This window comes from Nannobrachium achirus (assembly GCF_963921795.1).
Source record: "Nannobrachium achirus genome assembly, chromosome: 10".
Lineage (NCBI taxonomy): Eukaryota > Metazoa > Chordata > Actinopteri > Myctophiformes > Myctophidae > Nannobrachium > Nannobrachium achirus.
Window position 1 is genome coordinate 5,285,419 of NC_137819.1, and position 13,080 is coordinate 5,298,498.

Genomic DNA, 13,080 nt, shown 5'->3' on the forward strand with positions numbered 1-13,080 from the left:
ACCAATAGCTTATAGTTTATCAATCAGATTATATAATTTTTGGCCATGGAGGTGAAGTAGATGTTAAGATTTTTGGCTACATCAAGACTGTCAGTGAGGAGGGTGATGGGAGTTTGGATGGATATGTTGCTGGTTAAGGATTTGAGTTTGGCGCCGCAGCCTAGTTGGGTTTTAAATAGTGGGTCCTGTGGTTTGTGGATGTTTTTCTCGACGTTCTCATCCAAGTCTTTTTTTTTTGGCCGAAAGGATTAAGGAGGTTGTCCGATTTCTTAGTTTATTGGCCTCTAAACTGACTATTTGGAGTTTGGCTTCAAGGCGTTTGTTGGGGCCTTTTTTGAGTTTGTAATTACATTTGCGTTTCTCTGAGTATTTTTGGTTTCTGAGTTTTATTGATTCGCAGATATCCGAATTCCACCATGGCTGTGAGCGGGCTTTAACCCTGACCCTGCGCAAAGGTACCATTTCGTCTAGGGTAGCGTTGAAAACGGTTTTAAAGCCCAGCCAAGCTCCAGGGAGCCACTAGGGTGGTGCTAAAGAGCCTCATGCGGCTCTAGAGCCACGGGTTGCTGACCCCCGGTCCATGGCTTCGCTAGAGTAGGTTTTGAGGTTTCTAGCTTCGACTGTTTTGTGGCCGTCAGCTTTGGACATAATTATGTATTTTACGGGTGCAGTAAATGATATCATGATCGCTTAGACCACATAATGTGATAGTCCCACTCGAGGTGACTTTAGATTTGTCTGTGGTTGCAATGAGATCTATGATGGTTTGAGAATTATCTGTAACCCTAGTTGGCTTGGTGATGAGCTGAGTGAGACCGTATTGATATTGAACTTTTTGAAGACAGGAGCTTCTTTACGAAGCATGTCTGTGTTCCAGTCCCCAATAATGTATTTATCAATATTGTCCACCGGTGCTAGGCTCTCCTCAAGTAACTCATAGAAATCATTTTGATCGGGCGGTCTATAGATGGCACCGATTAGTATGTTTTTAGCTTTCTCAAAAACCACTTCCACCCATACACCCATAAAGAGCTGTGTTGTAGGTCAGGGCGGGGGATAAATTTGATATCGTTATGAACATACATGCATACACCGCCACCAAATCTGTTTCTATCATTATGAATGATAGAAACAGATCTGAGAGTCAGTACAGAGTCATTAAGCTTGGTCTCTGAGAAGGTTAGAAAATGGACCTTAGCTTTTGAACATGAAATTCTCAATTCATCATCATTGTTTCTGATTGATCATTATGTATTGCTTAGGGTAGTTCTTGTCCAGCTTTATTATATCATCTAGAGCTGTGCTTCCCAAACCTTTTTGGCAGAGACATTAGATGTTTTCCTGGGACCCAAACTAGTGAAAACATCAGATCTACAAGCACACAATGCGTTGCTTCGCGCCATGAGCTTGTAGATCGGCTATTTTCCCTAGTTCTTAAACATTTGTTTTCTAATTTAGTGAATTGCTTCGGGTTTTATTTATTCATGAAACTTTGATTTTACTTAAAATGTTGTTTTTTTGGAGAATACTTTTTTTTTTTTTAATGTTTTGAAATAATTAAAAACAAAATGTAGGAAACCAAAGAAAATGGAGTGACCATGTTGAAAAGCTCCATGCAGAGGCTATAATAGCTTTCAAAATATGGGCTGAGTCAGGCAAAGGTAGACATGGACCTCTCCTTTTGTAAAAAAACTAAAAAACTAAAAAACAGACTTATGCTAACACTAGGGCATTCACCAAGTATTCGAATATTTGAATATTCGAATATCAAAGCCACTATTCGACGTTGTTCACCAAAGTCGAATATTCGCTTATTTTTTTTCTCTTAAGCCCCTTGCTTACTTAATATTTGACCGTTTGGCCAGTCCTGTTGAATATTCAACTATTTGAATACTTTGAGGTCGAATAATTCGAACACTAAAAATCACTATTCGTGAATGCCCTACTAAACACTAGGTCAGATCTCTCGTAGATCTGCTATTTTCAAAATATATATTTTTTATACACTTAATACATTTGAAAACGTGGGTGAAATGGCTAATTCTGCATAATGAGCATTATGATTTCTCCTATAGCATACATGGGCAACTAGCAGCTCGGGGGCCACAACTTCACTTAATGCAGCCAGCAGGTTAATATCAGAATACTGATATATTATTGATTTCAGCTGTTATAATTCCTGCAAACATGACCCGCTTTAATTACTTCAGTCGATTGTATATTAGTATCTTCTTGATGACTAGTAGCCTATAACTAGTCTTTTATGTCCAATGCATTTGTGATTAAGTTCATAAAGTAAGAACAAAAACCTGTATATGCATTTGAAATTAAAAAAGAAAATAAAGAAGAAAAAAAACACTTTTCAGGATACTAATTAAAACATTTGCAAAAATAACAGAGCTAAAAGCTCAAAGTGTGTCACAGTGCGACACGTTTTGAGCTTGTAGATCTGCTCATTTTGACTGCATGTGCATTGTGGCCCTCTGGAGTGTGTTTGAAAACATAGTGGCCCTTTCCAGCATCAAAGTTGCCCACCCTCCTAGCAACACTGTCTGTTTGGAAGCGGTTAACAAATCATACAAAATCGTCCCATTAGACAAATAAAATAAATATGATTCAAGTGACAAGGAACAACGGTTTTATTTTATATACAAATAATACAGAAACTATTCTGTACTCATGACATGAGACAAAACAAACAGGTCTACTTGAGGTCACACAACTCAACAGTGGTTCCAGATGATAATTCGCTAATTCCAGCATGGAGGTTGTGTGTGAAGGTGGTGTGTACTCTGTGGAGGAGGGTCATGGTGTCTGCAGTTACACTGTAGAAGGACAAAATACCTGCACTGTGGTCCAGGTACACCCCTACCCTGGAGACCACACTGTCTGACGGCATGTCAGTATCAATGTCTCCGTGTCTGAAAACATAGCCTTGCTGGGTACACATTAAAGCCCACGATTTATCATTTAACCCCAATGGACATTGAACAAGACACCCTGTGCTAATATCATATTTATATGAGACTCCTATAATAGCAATGGATCCATCCCACTCTGCCTCCCAGTAACAGCGTCCAGACATACCCTCTCTACTGAGAACCTGAGGAACCCATGTGAATCTCTCTGCGTGATCAGGATATGATTGAGGTTCGTCCATCTGTGTAACTTTTCTGTCCCCGTTAGACAGAGACAGGAGTTGATGAGCTGTGTTTGGATCCAGTGTGATTGGACGTGAATATTCTAAGAACTCATCTCTGGTCTTGGGTTCCAGTAGTGTTGACAGTAATGCCTGGGCCTTGTGAGTTGTCTTTTTCTTCTTCTTCTTCTTCTTCTTCTTCGATTTCTTCACACTGTTCACCGTCTCTAAGACGGCTGTTCCTTCCTCTGTAAGAATGCCCTCTAGTTTGTCTCTCATATTGGACACGGACACAGTCACATCTTGAAAGTATCTGCTCAGGTCATTGACATCGCTGATGACTTCACTGACATCGTAGCTGACTGGGTGTGTAGATTCACTGATGGTACAGAGGGAGGAGGTGTAACGCTGTAGAAAATGGATGTGATCTTCTGTGAGTGACAGCTGCTCCAGTTCAGCAGGTCTACTCCTCAGTTCAGCGACTTCTAGGTTGGTGAGTCGTTTTAGTTCTTCAAAACAACTCACTTGACGTTCCTGCCGGTCTCTGATCAGCTCTCTTGCCTCAGATCGTCTTCTCTCCATGGAAGAGATGAGCTCAGTAAAGATGCCATCGATGTTCTTCACTGCTTCGTCAGCCTCGAGGTTGGCGTCCTCCACCCCCCATTGAAGCACATTCAGTTCTTCCTCTCTCTCCTGGATTCTCTGCTGGATGTTATGCCGAATCGTATCGAAATAGTTCTGTCTCTCAGTCCGTGCTGCTGCAGCCGAGATCATATCGTGACCTTTGTGTTCTTCCACGGAGCACAGAGAACAGATGCACTGCTGATCGGTGCGACAGAAAAGCTTCCTCGCCTTGTTGTGGAGAGGGCACTTGTTCTCCTGAAGCTCGCCCAAGGCTTTCACCAGCTTGTGTTTCTTGAAGGCAGGGGACTGATGGTGAGGCTGGAGGTGAGTGTCACAGTAAGAGACCAGACACTGAAGACAAGTCTTCACAGCCTTCAGTCTCCTCCCAGTGCAGACGTCACAGGCCACGTCTCCAGGTCCAGCGTAGCAGTGATCAGGAGGAACGGCTTGGAGTCCTGTTGATACATAATATGTATTTATCATATGCATTTATCAATCTGATAAATCTTTCATTTTAAAGTGCCTGTACCCTCATAACCTATAGGAGCCAGCATGTCTCTGCTGCCTGATAACTATTCTTTTGTATTACTATCAATCTGCCTTACCACCTGCCTTACCATCTGTGTCAGACATGGCCTGCCACACAGTATTTTTGTTACAAATAGTGTGCATAAGTGGATCCCTAAAAACATAATGCAATGGCACCCCATCTTTGGCACCAAAGAAGGTTTTAGGAATAAATGTAATATAAGAATCCACTGCAGGCCTATGGAATTGCATGACACACACAGTGTCCTTTGCCTGCCAGCACCAACAACAAAGCCATTTGCATTTTAATCAAGCCATCACCAGGGTGTCACCTCCCGGCCAACCTAATGCTCACAGTAAAGACTGTCAATACCTGAAACCACAGGGGTCTGTTCGAAGACAATGGAACAAAGAGTTTTAGGGTGAGGGGAGAACGCAAGCCTCAGGAAGTTTACTAAACAAGTATACTTTAAACCTGTCTTGTCATCTGAGATGTTGTCAAAATGAAGATGAGCAGTCAATTAAAAGCAGTCGATTAAGATAACTTAATGACATTTTGTGTATGTTTACATGGCTGTCAAGTTGGACACATCATAAAATTCAAACAGCGCAGAAGCCTTTGATTAGTGCACAAAGTGCATCGCTGCTATTTTTGAAACTCAAATCTTTCTTTCATAGGGTCCCTGGAACAAAGTATTTTGACATATAATTCCTTGACATTAAAAGGTTTGAGCACCACTCATATAGAAACAAACGTTGTCCAGAAAAGCATTTACATAATTTGGAAGATATTTTTAGGTCTTTTTCAAGTCTTAAAAAGGAGGAGAAAGTGAGCCGCAGGTCTCACCTGTCTTCTTCATGCACTCCACCACCTCGGCCAGCATGGTGTTTTTCTTCAGAATGGGTCTGGGGACGAAGACGTGTCTGCACTGTGGACAGCTGTAGCGCCCCCTCTGGTCGTCCTGGTCCCAGTATCCCTCGATGCACCTCCTGCAGTAGCTGTGTCCACAGGGAACGGTCACCGGCTCCTTCAGGACGTCCAGACACACAGAACAACACAGCTGCTCCTCGTCCAGTTGAGCTCCCTGCTGCGCCATCTCAGCGCCACTGTCCCGTCTGGGTTGTAGCCTGACGAAGGGGGAGATCTCAATAAGAACGCTTGACACAGTACTCCCTTTCTGTCGGCAGCATTGAAAATCTTGTCGTGGCATAAAATACTAATATAAGGAGAGTACAAGATGTGATGCCAATTTAAATAGGGAACTCCAGCAACATGCGAGATGATTGAGTCCCAAGAACAATTTCTATACTCTTTTATACACTTTACTCAAAAGAGGTGGAGAGAAAGCTGTCACGTGTAAATAAGGGGGAGGAGTGAAGGCGATCACATGGCCAGACAGCCAGCCTCCCAATGACAAGTCTTAGAGGAGTAGTTCACCCCCAAATTGACTATCTTGATTACTCACACGATGGAGACTTGAATTCAATAATATTTTTTTTGTATTTGTCACAATCCTACGACAATACTTTGATTACAATAAATGTACCCGCAATCCGGAATCGATGGGGAAAAAGTCATTTTGGTGTTGAACTACTCCTTTAATTAAATACAATCAATGTGGTTGGGTGTGCTGATCGGACTGTGGTTTGATGGATGAACATGACAAGACAAAGAGTACAATACAATACAGACACTCTGACTGTGTTAGGTGTTGGTGCCTTGCTGAGAGGCAGAAAGAGTCACAGACTCATAAATGTATTAAAGTTAAATATAAAATTCTGCATTGCAGATATTTTGATAGTACAGGTCTGTATCTATTACGGTTCTTCTTGCGATACAGCACATAGGTACAATTACTGTTTCGGCCTCGGGAGAGCAAGACATTTGTAACATTGTTAAGTGAATATGGTAATATGAAAATGTTATTTTCATAACCTGTTATTAATTTGCAGTAGGCCTACTAGGGTTTATAACATACAATTCTAAATCCAAGATAGTGGCCAAGATAGCAGGCATTAACTTGAAGCAGTGGCGTCAGTTCAGAAAAAGCTATGGTATGGCAACATGACTGGTGTCTTGCACGCACGCGAAGCAACAGCCATGATACATTTATTTTAAGAAGTTTTTCCCCAGTTTCTACGGTTTCTTTGGCTGGATATGGCAGCAGCTGGAACTGTTGTTCAAGTGCAGCTAAACTTGTAGTAAACATGCCACAATTAACAATAATGCATTGCAGCTGACCTGCGGAACCTGGGAATATACGATTCTGTCAAGATGGGGAGAATACAAGTGTGGAGAATATAATTATAATACCTTGTTAAAGGAGCTATGGTCAACTTTTTCTTGAAAAACGGATGCTAAAATAAAAATAATGTTTCGGAAATATTTTATAAAAAAATAAGCTTCATACATTTGTTTCTATTCAAAAATGACCACAAAAAGCGTAAAATAATGATAAAATAATCATTTTGGCCATTGTCGGGCCGACACTTTGTTTACATCCTTTTCTAACACTATCAAAGAATAGACTCGAATGTAAACAAAGTGTCGGTCTGACAATGGCCAAAATGATTATCGTATCATTATTTAACGCTTTTTCTGGTCATTTTTGAATAGAAACACATGTAAGAAGCGTATTCTTTTATAAAATATTTTCGAAACTTTTATTTTAGCATCCGTATTTCAAGAAAAAGTTGACTAATAGCTCCTTTAAAGTGACAATTTTGTAAAATTTTGCATTTGTAGTTATTTTACTGTAATTTAACAACATAATAACCAGCACAGATAGACAAAGAGACATCCATGGATTTATATTTAAAAGTAACTTTTATTTTCCCCCCTGGACCCAGGGTATGGCAGCTGCATACCCCTGCCATACCCAATTGACGCCCCTGACTTGAAGTAGGCCTAATCATATCTTATCAATAATTTTTTGGCGTGCACGTTTTTGGTCAGTGAATCCAATGTGGACCTTCATCCTCCCATACACATACCCAAAATGCATTAAAATATCCAAGATGGCTCTATTTGCTAATAGCGGCTAGCCTCGTAAACCGCCCTCTTCCGGAAATCATTTCATTTCTGGAATCTTACTGTATTATGGAAGTTGGTCATTTATTATTATACTAGGCTAATTTGCTAAATGGCTTATGGGGTGGCAAGGCAACACGTGAGCCTGGAGCATTACAAACCATTGTAAACAATGGAGCTTTGGTCCCAGAATAGGAGTTCTGTTCCACCAATTTATTTTTGACCAAATTGACAAATGGGCAGATGTTAAGTCAAAATCCCCCAAAAGAATTCAAAAGAAGGGCTACAGTATCTTGGTTGAAGGGTACATCCATGATATTCAAGGAAGGGTATAAGTTAAGTTGCAACTTTACTGTGTACAATCCAAGATGGCAGCGGTGTGAATACGGCCCATTGTGCATTGAATCAAGGCATAGTCCAGCCTATTCAAATACATTTAAATAATGCTTCCAAAACACTCAAAATTCGGTCACAAATTTACTCAAACTATAAGCAAGACAACATGACAACACATTAAATTATTCATGAGCAGTAAACACCAGTTTCATACCTGAAAAGAGGAGATCTCAATAAGAACGCTGCACACACTGCTTTCCTCTGTCCCGCGTCACTCTGTGGCTCCTCTGAGTCTGCAGCAGGAGTGACCAATCGATCACCAACACCACGCAGTTTTTAAGGTTGACGACAATCACACTGTTTCACTGGCCAGGGGCGTCACAAGGGGGGGGGGGGGGGGGGGGGGACAGTTACTAGGGCCCAAGGTGGAAGGGCCTTTAGCTATATGAAAAATAGATATTCAAGCTCAAAGTATGGCACAGAGTGCGGCACCGAGCTTGTAGATCTGATATGTTTTTAAATCCCCCCATGAAGAACATTCATGGGGGCCCCGCAGTGAATCCTTGCACCCATGCAGGGCCCAGAATTTGGTGCGACACCCTGCACTTCTTTAATGTGGGCATGAATGTCCTTTGGGTCAAGAGATAATTGGGTGCTTTATCTACTAACTACTGTCTGTATGATTGGTAGTTGGCAGGAGCCAAACTGAAACCGTGTTGTGACATTAAATGAATGTAAAGTAAACAAGTTAAAACTGGTGAACAGAGACAAAAGAGATCAGTGAATCTGTAATCTACCCAGGGGTGTTGCACCAAATTCTGGGCCCTGGATACGAGGATTCACCCGTTCCGTGCCCCTTTCATAGGGGGAGGGTGTTCAACCCATTTAGACTGGGAACGCATTATTATGCGTTTTTTGTACTTGCCGTTAACTATTGAAAAATAGCAGATTGCACCGCGCGCTGCGACTCTGCGAGCTTGTAGTTGTAGATCTGCTATTTTTGAAAGATTTTTTAAAGCTATACTGTGTAAGTTGCTCACCTAGAGGTCAGTAGCTCTATAGCAAACCGCGGTCGCGTCCGCGTCTTTCGGCCGTTTTTCGCCGCGGACCACCCCCGCGTCTGCCTCCACCTCGCCGAGATCTATCTTTAGAGGGGTCCCTGGTTCCTGTGCGTTCAGGCATTCCGGAGAAACGGACTCCTTCGCCGAGTAAATGCTGTTGTTATGTTGAGGCAAGCTACACGGGCGCCTACAAATATGGCCGCCGTATTGTGATAGCGACCCCACTTCAAGATGCGCTGTGATTGGCCGGCAGTGTATAACCCTCGCTGTGATTGGCCGGTAGTGTATGATGACGCAATTTTGCCGCGAAATTCTCCCCCCCTCACGGCTCATAGAAAACATATAAAGAGAAGGCTTCAGAAGCTGAAAATAACGGAGTGGGTGTTCTAAAACTTTAGCGATTTAACAGTTAGGACAATTTTAAGATTTGTTTTATAAAAAAAGTTACATGGTATAACTTTAACTTTTTCATGTGGAGGACCCCCAATGCAAAATGATATGCACGGACCCCCATATCAAAATATTTAGTTCCAGGGACTACCCCCAGAAGCAAAATTTGAGTTACAAGTGTTCGCTTAAAAAATACATGTATTCAAAGATTTGCACACATTTTCACGACTTTTCAAAAATAGCAGATCTACAAGCTCACAGCGCGGCACTCGCCCCTCCACTTTGGGCCCTGGTAACTCAGTCCCACTTTCCCCCCCTTGTGACGCCCCTGAATCTAGTTTCTACTAGTTCACAGCACGGTGTTGGTTATCGGTTGGTCACTCCTGCTTTCCCCCAGCGGAAAGCCTGGTGATGCGAGGTTACACTCCTGCAGAGGGGGGAGCCAGAAAGAGACGCGGGACAGAGGAAGCAGTGTGTCCAGCGTTCTTATTAAGATCTCCAATTTTCAGGTATGAAACTGGTGTTTACTGCTCATGAATGATTGAATGTGTTGTCATGTTGTCTTGCTCGTAGCTTGAGTAACTTTGTAGCCGAATCTTGAGTGTTTTGGAAGTGTTATTTTAATAGATACAGGACTATGCCTTGATTCAATGCACAAGGTTGCTAATTGTGGCTACATGCATGTCTATGTTCATTCTCCAGGAGAGGACCAGTAGGCCTATTGACAGAGTTAAGACAAATAAATAGTTTGAGAGTGTGCTTACAGTGATTTTGTACTTAAAGTGCAGGCACCATACAATTTACCTTGTTAAACTGTTGACACGTGTCTCTAAAGGTCCCACTAAGTGTATTTAACATATATTTGAGTCATATTAGTTTAGAGCAAGCGAATCTCTCTTGCCAATGCCCTCTTGTCTGGTGGAATGCAACCCCCCCTCCTCCTCCCCTGCCGTTTCCTGGCAGATAAGAGCAGCAGTGGAAGAAGTACTCATTTTTTGTACTCAAGTAAAAGTATCAACAAGTAAAAGTATCTTCCCAGATGACAACGGAAAGTGGGCCGGTGGACAGGCTTGCCCCCTCCCAGGATAAAGGCCCATTCCCACTGGGCCAGATAACAGATAAAAAAAATCTCTTTCTCCAGATATTTTTCCATTCAAAGTGGATGGTAGATACAGATAAAAAAAAATGTCTGCCACAGATAAAAACATCTGCCCCAAATATCTATAATTCCCCTGCGCTCAAGGACATACTTTTAGGGCCTACCTAATAAACTCCTTGATGCGGAGTAGTTTTGCTTTTGAAAAATTAGTTTGGTATATGCATCTTTTAGTCCAACTGTTAGCGACTGGCAAGACTACACTAGGCTACTGGAGTATTTTAATAGGGATTGGGGAAACAAACGGAGGGAGCTAAATCAAAGCGCCGCCGCTTCTTCTAGTGGTTTCCGCGCTTTAGGCGGAAACCACTAGAAGAAGTTGTGAACGAACACCAGGCTTTCTCTCAGAAAGGATGGTAGGCGAGGTTAGGTTTAATTAAGTAATTTTTGAAGAAACTGAACAGTTCTGTTTAAGTGAAAGTTCAACAGTATTGCATGCCTGCTGTGTGGTTATTATTGTGTTTTGTGAAATGCTTGTGTAGGTAAACTGAACAGAATGCTGAAGGGACTCAGCTGTCTTCTGGGGGGGGGGGGGGGGGGGTAGTGTAACGCGGGAACAAATGCCAGCCTATTACCTGCACCTATATTGTCAACAGCACATTGTGTGTGTGTTTACTGGATGTAGTGTGTTCTTATTGGCTCACAGACACAGTGAGTTCCCAGGTGTAGCTATTTGCGCAGCCCGCCTGTTTAGTCAGTCGTCTTCTGGTTTTCAAAGTGTATGGTGGTTGAGTGACTTTCCTCTACCAGGGAACCACGGACCGACCACCAACGACTCTATTACAGTAACGTGTATGAGCATAAAGCATGTATCAGGGTCACGAGACTGAGTTATTTCATCCTACCTGTACTGCTGCTGTATGAATTTTTTAAGAAGCGGTGAAAACCGCTTCCAAGAAGTGGCTTTGTCCGTCTCATGCGTCCCGACGTGAGGACTGGTCAAGCTTCACATGATAATTTGGCCCTCCAGATAAAACCATTCATTTGTAAAAACATAGAACTAAAGCACATAGAAAGTATAGATCTTAGCTCATAGCTCTAGAACACAGAATAGAAATTCACCGCTTCACCTCGAGGTTTGATTTTTGAAGCGGTGAAAGCCGCTTCCAATGAGTGGCTTTGTGTGTCCCACGCCCATATATGGTCATTTCAGTCCAGAATGAACAGGTTTTTTCAAAAACAAAATGTATGTCACCTCATGTCCATATATGGTCATTCCAGTCCAAAATGAACAGGTTTTATCTGTCCCGTACGTCCAGAATATCAGTCCAGAATGAATACGTTTTTTCAAAAACAAAATGTGTGTCCCATCTCCCATGTCCATATATCAGTCCAGAATGAACAGGTTTTATCTGTCTCGTCCGTCCGTCCGTCCGTCCGTCCGTACGTACGTACGTACGTACGTACGTACGTACGTACGTACGTACGTACGTACGTACGTATGTGTGTAGTGTCCGTCCCAGTCTGATGATTGGATACTTTGAGGATTGGTCAAGCTTCACATGACAATTCGGCCCTCCAGATAAAATCATTAATTCATTCAGAATATAAAGAATGTATAGATCACAGAGTTCATAACTCTAGAACACATAGAATAAAAGTTCACCGCTTCACTTCGAACCGAGGTTTGATTTTTTTAAATAACTGCAGGGGAGTAAAAGTAGCTTACAGTGTTTTCTTGTGAGATGTAGTGGAGTAGAAATAAAAGTACTGAAAATGTGAAACACTCCAGTAAAGAAAACATATCTCAAAATTGTAGACCCCTACTTAAGTACAGTATTTGAGTAAATGTACTTAGTTACTGAGCCAGGAGGAGAGCTGGTCGGGTCGCGGCTATCGCCGCCTCTAAGTACAGCAAAATTGTACCCAAGTACAGTACTTGAGTAAATGTATACTTTACACTCGACTCACTGGGGACTGACCCATAGGTCGAACTCCCGTTGGGTCGAACAGTGTCGGCATGTTAGATAATGACCCGTGAACGTCGGCATGTTAGATAATCACCCGCGTCACGGTTACTGAGGTTAGGTTTAGGGTTAGGGTTAGAGTTAGGCATAGTTTTACTGAGGTTAGGATTAGGGTTTGGGTTAGAGTTTGGTGGTCGATCCAAAGGGTGTTCGACCTAATGACATGTTACCGACTCACTGCAGGATGTCGGTCTCTTTCTGCCTCTCAGACCAACCATTGCGCCAACACCTAACACAGAGAGCGTCTGTATTGTATTGTACTATTTGTCTTCTCGTGTTTATCCACCATAGTCAGATCAACACACCCAACCATTTAGAACAGTACAAATCACACCCAATGTGAAGTGAGCGGTGGTCGTGCTTGCATAACGTCTTCAGACTAGGATTTGAGTCTAGGATGTACAGGGTATGCTACACACACACGTTTTGCTATGGCAAAACGCTGAGGCAAACGGCTACAGACACACAACACATGACATCACTAGACAAACATGATGCTACGTACACACATTTTACTATGGCAAAACGCTGAGGAAAAAGGCTACAGACACACGCACAGCCACTCTTAGGAGCGGTTTAACACCGCTCAAAAAGTTAGTAACTCTCTGAAGATTGAATTAAGACTTGTTGTCATTGGGAGGGGCTGGCTGTCTGGCCATGTGATCGCCTTCACTCCTCCTCCTTATTGACCCATGACCCAGTCTCCTTATATTATGGTGTATTAGTATTTTATGCCACGACAAGTTTCTGAATGCTGCTGACGGAGGGGGAGCACCACTGTGTCAAGCGTTCTTATTGAGATCTCCCCCTTCGTCAGGCTACAACCCAGACGGGACAGTGGCGCTGAG

At 42.5% G+C, this 13,080-nt stretch overlaps 1 protein-coding gene across 1 annotated transcript; it reads right to left on the reverse strand.

Annotated features, from left to right (window-relative positions):
• Window positions 1–2,704: 2,704 nt before the first annotated feature.
• Window positions 2,705–5,388, reverse strand: LOC308292367 (E3 ubiquitin/ISG15 ligase TRIM25-like; the record flags this gene model as incomplete). The annotated part of the gene is made up of 2 exons (XM_080734680.1): window positions 2,705–4,218; window positions 5,139–5,388. The coding sequence occupies 2 exons, from the start codon at window positions 5,386–5,388 to the stop codon at window positions 2,705–2,707; spliced, it is 1,764 nt and encodes a 587-aa protein (XP_080590806.1).
• Between the last annotated feature and the right edge of the window lie 7,692 nt (window positions 5,389–13,080).